The sequence below is a fragment of the Strix aluco genome, chromosome 5 (assembly GCF_031877795.1).
Source record: "Strix aluco isolate bStrAlu1 chromosome 5, bStrAlu1.hap1, whole genome shotgun sequence".
NCBI classification, from domain to species: Eukaryota; Metazoa; Chordata; class Aves; order Strigiformes; family Strigidae; genus Strix; species Strix aluco.
In genome coordinates, this window is record NC_133935.1 from 32991069 (window position 1) to 32999138 (window position 8070).

General features: G+C 47.7%; 1 protein-coding gene across 1 annotated transcript; it reads left to right on the plus strand.

Annotated features, from left to right (window-relative positions):
• The first annotated feature begins 3519 nt into the window (after positions 1 to 3519).
• LOC141923762 (cytoglobin-1-like) lies at positions 3520 to 8070 on the plus strand. The gene is given in 6 exon segments (XM_074825393.1): positions 3520 to 3657; positions 5521 to 5690; positions 5693 to 5751; positions 6966 to 6978; positions 6981 to 7081; positions 7321 to 8070. Coding segments are annotated over 6 exon segments (486 nt in total). The 5' UTR covers positions 3520 to 3562; the 3' UTR covers positions 7369 to 8070.

Below are 8070 nucleotides of genomic sequence, written 5' to 3' on the forward strand. Positions count from 1 at the left end.
TGCTGAGCTGGGGATTAACCCCTGTTGCATAATAAATAGGGTTGTTTATTTATATTAAGCATGAAATTTAAATAACAGATCAACAACTTTCAGGGAGAAGAAAACACGGGCAGCTTTGCAGTGCCTGTGACCAGGGCATCAACGAACTCTTCAGACTGTCATTGCTGCTGGAACCTAAATGGCTGGGCAGGTAGAAGATGCTGTCTGTTTCTGTTGCTGGAGCTTGCCGGCTGCCTTCTGCCTGAAGCACACGGTTTCTCAGAAACCAAAAGGAAACAAACGCCACTCTGCAGAACCGCTGCCGTTTCTCTGCTTCCCTGGCTGGGAACAGAACCAGGAAAAGCTTGGCTGCCTCACGCAGCCCGGAATACCACGGCTGTGCTCCCTGCTTGATATTTCCCTGTGCCCTGTGCTCCTCCGGCCTGCCCCTACCCCTGTGTCCTGTCTTTGGCCAAGGCTGTCCCTGCAGTCCTGTCCAGCACTGCCGTTAGAAAATATTTCTCCCCATTCAGCACATTAAGAGCATTGGCTTCCTTTGGGATATTAAACAAAGCAAACCATGGGAGAGGAAAAAGAAATAAACCAAGCATGCATGCTCTTCCCCTGGGGTGGGGAGGGATGAGTGTCAGCAACAACATGACAACTTTATGATTAAACAGCATATTTTTCACAGCTATTCCATTTCAAGGCCAAAAAAAGAGGCTTCTGGAGCTTTTTTCTTTCAATCTCTAGAGAGCCCTGAGGTGTAGTACAGATGCATATAACCCTGTTAGAGATGTCAAAACTTTGTGAGATATTACTGTGTTCCTCTTACAAGGACTTGGCAAGTCATGCCGGCGGAAAATAGAAGATGATTTTCCAAAACAGTAAAAGTAACACTGGAAGGTGAAAGGAAGGAATAGAAAAGCATGTCACAGAGAGCATGGTGACATGGTTGAGGGCATCGTTGTTTGGTTTTGTCTGTGCAAGAGGAAGTCAGGGACTGCCCTGTGCTACTCACAGCTGGCTCAGCAACAGACAAAATTGACCCATTGCACCCCAAAGCTGGACCAACCAGATGAGTTTATGGTGACTCTGTGGAAACATGTTTAACAAAGGGCAGTGAATGCTGAAAAAGGAGAGCCAAGGCCAGGGCAGGTACAGCACCCAAAGGGACAGTGACCAGTGGAAGAGCCCATGATGGAGCAGCTGAGTAAGACACAAGGAGCAGCAAGAGCAAAGGGACACCCCCCCCCCCCCCAACCCCCAGCTCCTGCACCACCCACGGTCTCACCAAAGGGCCGGGGTGTAACCTGTGGCACAGGGGTGGGGGACCAGGACAGGGGCAGGAGGAGAGGTGTCTAAGTGTTGGTTGGTTTGTTATTGGCAGTAAATCAATTGGTTTGAAATTTCCCAACTCAAAACGGGTATTTTTTGGCCCACGACAGGATGTCTGACAATATATCGAGTGAATGAGCACCTTTGTACTGCAATGTCCCAGACAAAGTTGGGGAGAGCAAAGGGGAAGTCCCCTAGGGGAGCTGGGGTTTGCTTGTGAACTGCTGCAAACAAAAGACAAAGGGAAGGGAAACGAAGGGTGAACAAGGGAGGTGAAGAGGAAAAGTCTAAGAAAGCTAAGCGAGAAGACTCATCCTTGAGAATGTGCATTGCTACCACAGCTCAGGCCAGAGAGCTGGGCTCACCACCATGCTCTAGCTTCTCCCACTGAGTCTTGTCCACAGCAAGTCAGGGTGCACCAGGATCTGCAAGGAGAACATGACACCTACATAGAGGGGGAGAAGTTGCGAGTAATCATACACATTCACATCCCAAAGAAAAACCAGCTCTACCTCCACGCTCTGGACCTACCCGAGCCCCTTTCCCTTTGGCTAAAGTTGGTGCTGCTCTTTCTTCAGGAGCTTGCTCTCTCCCAGACCACTCATGACAAGCACCTGATGTGGGTTCTGCTCTTGGGCAAAAACTTGGTGCTTTCGCTACTGAGCTCCTCCCAGGCAGTTTTGGCTCCCAAGGCCTGGGAACTGCCAACTCCTGTGGTGCCATCCTTGCTACTTTCTCCGCATCCCAGTGCTGGCAGCTGGGCTTCGCCAGCTGGTGCTTCCCTGGTTTGTGTTTGCCTTCAGAGAGGCAGCAGTCCCACCAGCACAACATGCTCCACACCCCTGGGCTCTCCTGAAATCTGGGACATTTTTCTGAGGATTTTGGGATGAGAAAGCATCAGGCTGTGCAGCTTTCTATCAGACTACTCTTTGCTGTGGTGAAAAGGGAGAGGGAGGGAAGGGGGTTATCAGAAGTTATCTGAGGCATCCCTCAGCAGCAGTGGGACGCAAGCCCACCAAGACCGATCGGTCTCTGTGAGGTTGTAACCATCACTTTCCCTCTGCCCTGGGATATTGGGTTGGTTTTGCCCACCATGCCACACATTTCCCACTCATGCCTCTTCCTTCCCTCCTCTAAACAATACCACACAATCCAAGGTTTTTTCTGCACTTGGCATCCAGCAGCAGCAGCAATAGTTCCTCGAGGCCCTTAGCCCTTATTTCATGTGTGCGCCCTGGACTTAACCAGAACGTTCCTACCAGAGGTTAAGCCCAGGCACTGCATGGATAATCCAAGATTTTTTTTGCCTCTGGTTCCAAGTGACCGTGATGATAACGGCCCATAGGTGCCATCTGCAGCTACACCCTGGCCCTTCTCCTGTCCCTTATCTCTTTCTCCCTCCCAGGCAGGTAGAGTTTAGGGACAGGAAGAGATTCCAGCTGCAAGCCCGGAGGATTAGGGTAGTGAAATGCCTGTGCTCCCAGCCTGGCTGTCCTGCACTGTTTATCTCCTGAGATAAAATGAGGTGACTTTCCAGGGCACTGGGGTCATGGATTCTGTGCCTAATGCTGCTGTCACCATCCCCACACCACTGTCATTTTGGGCTGGTGATGACTCCCACCTGCCTGGTACCAAGTCTGGGAGCAGCTGTGGGGTGAGCCCCTGCTAAACCAGAGGGCTATGGGGAAAGCAGTGACCGTGGCATGAAAGCAGGACTGGAGAGAGTTGCTGGAGCTGGAAATGGGAATGTTGGACTGAAGGACCAGGAAGTGATGGGAAGAGGGGACGGCAGGGTGCCATGGCGCCCGCAGCACAGCAGCGCTCTTGGGAGCAAACCAGGAAAATTAGTGCTCAGGCAAGGACGGCCCTTGGGAAAGAGAAGCCAAGCACTAGCCTCGACAAGGGTGAGAGGGGAGGAGAGCTGATCTTTTTCTCCCCTACTGAAAACTCCTTTTTTTTCCCTTCTCTACTCAGACAGTGAGATCTTTGCTCCAGCACCTGATGCTATGGTGAGAGTACTAGTCCTCCCTCCTCATGTGGTTGGTTTCTTTCCTGATTAAAAGTGATTAGGCAGCCCTAAAGCCTGCAGAAATGTGGCTGAGGGGAATGGAGACAAAGAGTCCATTCAAGATCGCTTAAATCCCAGGGGCAGTATTTAGAGAGCTCTGAGGAGAGAACTGGAGCAGAACCACCCTGCCAGGACCTCCCTGTCCTTCTCCCTCCTGCTGCCAATGTCTCCTCCACCATGTCCTTCACTGAAGCAGAGGTGCAAAGTGCCCGTGGTGTCTGGGAGAAGATGTATGTGGATGCTGAGGACAACGGGACAGCTGGGCTGATCAGGTAAGGAAAGAGCCCATCCTGCTGCTACCCCAGAGGGTTGAAGGAGGAATGGCAAGAATAATGGAGTTACCACCTAGGAGCATGTCTTGATGTTTTTCATGCAGCCCTTGCTGGGAACATTTTGATTTGCTGTGGTTTATCCCACCTCAGGAAAGAAACAGGGAAGAAGAGAGATCCACACAAAGAAAAGTAAAAGGAAAGGGGGAAGGGGGTGGGAAAGGAAGAAGAGACAAGAACAATTTCTTCACCCGTTTAAGGTAAAGAAAAGAAAGTGTGGTATGAAAGAAAATGGGAACAAAATATGGTCCTTGTTTCTCTCTTCCCCGTTACCTCTAAACTCCCTTAATGATTTCTTTTTTAACTTGTATGTCCTCAGTATTTCTCTTCTGATACTCCTTCAGTCTTTCCAGTCCAGAGACCATTTGTTTCATTGTATTGTACCTTTCCTGAGGGCTTTCCTCTCTTAGTTTTCACTCTGTTTTCCTCTCTTCTTCCATAAGACAGAAGTTTCTTCTATTCACCTTTCACATGTCCCTCTCTCAGCTGAGACTTGCATCACCTCCATATGCACTGATCAGTCCAAATACTATTTCTGGTTATCATATCTTTACCACTCCCTCTGGCTTTCTTGTATATCACATCTTGTGCCTGGATCAGCCTCAAAAACTGTTAGGCCCTGCTCTTTCCATCTGCAGCCTACACAGGGTCAGAAATGCAGCTATAAAATGCTAGTAGCATACAGTTGCTTGGCTCCCCAGGGTAATTTATTCTACAAGGTTTTGCCTTAGTGTCCTACAGCCCAAGCCCTGCATTTAATGAAGTTCTGGGCTCCCCAGTACAAGAGAGACATGGACATACTGGAAAGAGTCCAGCAAAGGGCCATGAAGATGGTGAGGGGACTGATGCATCTCTCCTGTGAGGAGAGGCTGAGAGAGCTGGAACTGTTCAGCCTGGAGAAGGGAAGGCTCAGGGGGATCTTATTACTTTTTCACTGTGAGGTCGACTGAGCACTGACACAGGTTGCCCAGAGAGGTCATAGAGTCTTCATCCATGGAGTTATCCAAAAGCCACCTGGACATGGTCCTGGGCAACCAGCTTGACCAGGGGGATTGGACCAGATGACCTCCAGAGGTCCCTTCAAGCCCAACTGTTCTGTGACTCTGTGAAATGCAATCTGGAATTTGCTATTGCTGTTTCAGGTGGATAACTAGTTCACCCAATGGAATAAACTGGTTTTTTAAGAGCTTGACCAAGATGACTGTAATTGATGTATTATAAAATGCAATTCCTTTACAAGAGGCATTGAATTGTGTTACTTTTGAATAAACAAAATGAGCAGTACCCGGTACTCAAACAACAATCCATCACAGGCAGTAAGAATGCTTTGGAATGGACTCTAGGAAGGGGTTAATTAACAAAACTAATAGTAGAGTTTCTCCATGAAAACACCCACTGGGAGAACAGTGGACATGTCTGCTGTCCAGAACATCTTTGGGACTATTGTGCTCACCCTGTGTGAACACACTCCCACTTCTCTGTGGATTTTATTTCCACCTAACACTGAGGAAATGTTTACTTTAAAAGCAGTGGAATAAATTCAGGATGGATAGGTTTTAAGGCAGAGTGAGCAAAGGGAAGTGTCCTGTGGAGAGACAAGGGAGGGGACAGGCTGCTGTGGGCACAGGGGCTGTGCACAGATGGGAAGGGCAAAGGAGAACCAAGAAACGCAGGAGAAAGAGGTGTCTGTTCTAATAAATAGAAGGAAAATGAGCAATAAATGCCTAAGACAAGGCCTGGAATGTGAAGCCATATCTGCATCAAAGCCTCGGTCCATAAATTAGGATGTGTCTCATTTCTCGACAGGATGTTTACCGACCACCCAGACACAAAGAGCTACTTCACACACTTTAAAGGCATGGACTCCACCAAAGAGATGAAACAGTCAGATCAGGTCGGGGGCCACAGCAAGATGGTTTTCACTGCCATCAACAACATGGTGCAACACCTGGACAACTCCAAGGCTTTTCTTGGGATATGAACCCACTTGGCAAGACACATGCTACCCAGCTGAAGATTGACCCCAAAAACTTTAGGGTGAGCCAGCAGCCCTCTTCCCAGGGGGTGTAATTGTGATTGGAGGATGTCTTCCTCTTTAAGGGGTAGAACTGAGGAAAACAGGCTTTGTATATCTAAATATATATATGCTTCAGAGAGTGGAGGTGGTAGAAGGTGAGACAGTTGATGGTAGCAGATAGCAGGAATGAGAGGTTTGGCATCTGTTGGGAAGAAAGCAGACGCAATGCAGGCAGGTCAGCTCAGGTGGGAGCTGCAGAGCTGCCCATGAGTTGTAGGGAGTTTTCTCAGTGCGACGGGATTTCCATGCCTGTCATTTAATAACAAGACACAGAAAAGCAGCTCAACACTGGACTTCATGTCTTCTTCATCCTTGATGTTTTTCTCTAGTAACAGGAACCAAGCTTTTCTAGGACAACTAAGCCAGCTGTTATTGAGCAACAATGGCAACAGCATTGCCATCACTAAACAAACACAGATAATAAATACAGGATCAAATGACTCCGCCTAAGGTCACTAGTGGAGTGCATTTATAACTGTTTTGTCTGCCTTACACAGCACAAAAATCTAAAAAGAGGCACCTTCTGGCAAACATCACTCAGGCACCAGAAAGGTGGATTCCAAAGCAGTGGGCCCAATTCTTGGTAAGTGGGAGAATAAGTGAGGATTTCTACTGGAGAGATCCTCAAAAGACTTTTTCAGGGTAAAGATGAATACAAAAGAATAAATGCTGCACAGAAAAGGAGTTGACATTTCAAAGTATACCACCTACCTACTGATTGTAAAGACAAACAAACCCTCATTGCTACAGAGTGCTAGATAGCTAACGAGCAGGAAAGATTAAGAAGACATTTACCCCCCAAGCCATGTATTCCATAGGTGTCCAACACGGGGCTCCTTGGGGCCTCTAAATGTTTGGGACAGTCTTCTGCCAGGAGAAGGATTGAAGTAGACAAACCAAGTGAACCAGTCCTGTACAGTCATCTTTAAGTGATGGGTGCAGTCAACATTAACTAGATACAGGATAGTTAAAAAAACAGCAGCAGTGACTGCATTTTTTGTTGAATTCTATAATGCACCTAATTTTCCATGACCCATTACAAGCTCTGCATGCTATATGCTGCTAAACTCTTCTTTCTGCCCTCCGAGAATCCCAACTAGAAATGTATGTTTTGTTCTTATGTCTCTAATGTGGAGGAAAGTTCAAACTGGTTGTTTCTTCCCTCCTTGTTTAGATTATCTGTGACATTATCTTCAACTGATGGAGGAGAAATTTGGCAGAGACTGCAAAGCTTCTTTTGAGGAGGTGGCCAATGAAATCTGCACTCACCTGAACAATGTCTACAAAGAGGTGAGTTGATGAGGATGCGCAATCTCCAGGCTCTTCAAATGTCTTGCCAGCACTGATTTGCTGCTTTTGGGCCTCCAGCCACAGTTGGAAGAATGAAAAAGTTTAAAAAAATCCAAGAAAAAGGCTTATATAGTGTAGATATCAATATCAATAATTTTCTTAGCAAACTGAGTTTCTACAGCTAAATAAAACCCGCAGATACATCAAAGCCAACCATCAAATCTTGATGTGCTTTGCAGCTTCAGTGCTCCAGGTGCATTCCTCTGGCCACCGTCCTTGAAGACTAGATTTTAAGATGATGACTTTGAGCTTGCTATTCCTAAGAGAAAGACTTGCTGCTTCCAGCAACACCAGCCCAGAGAGGCACTAGCAGCTCTTTATCTCAGCTACCACCTCTCCATCCTCATGAATGACAAGCAGGAGACCATTCTGGAGCATCTCCAGGGACACTATTTAAGAGGCACAGGTGTTGTCTTGTGTTTGAACTAAAACAATGGGGGGTGTGGCATATGAGAAGGACTAAAATTTGAGAAAGACACCGGGAAAGTCCCATCCTACATGAGCCAGTGGAGTTCCCCAACCTTGGCAGAGGTTTCCTGGTGCAGCTTTAAGCACAAGGGATGGCAACACTGAATGTGGTACCTCTGGGCAGGGATGAACATCTCCAGTGTGTGGATTTCATGGTGCTACGCCCAGCAAATTGCTCTGCCCACTTACCCAGGAGAGGGCAATTGTACTGAGCTCGCTAGCTCCTGTGCTACTCAGAATGCATCCAGCTGAGGGAGGCTGCTGCCTCGCTGAGTGGGCAGCGTGGTGGGCTCAGCTCAGCATGGGATTTCTACAGCGCTGCCCTCATCCTGTGCTGTTGCACAGCCTGAGCCTCCCTTCAGCAGTAACTGAGTCCTGAACTATTTAATTGCTTTTCCTTGTATTCCTTAGACATGGTGAAATAATCAGGTAATAACTGCGAATAACCACATGCCATTTTG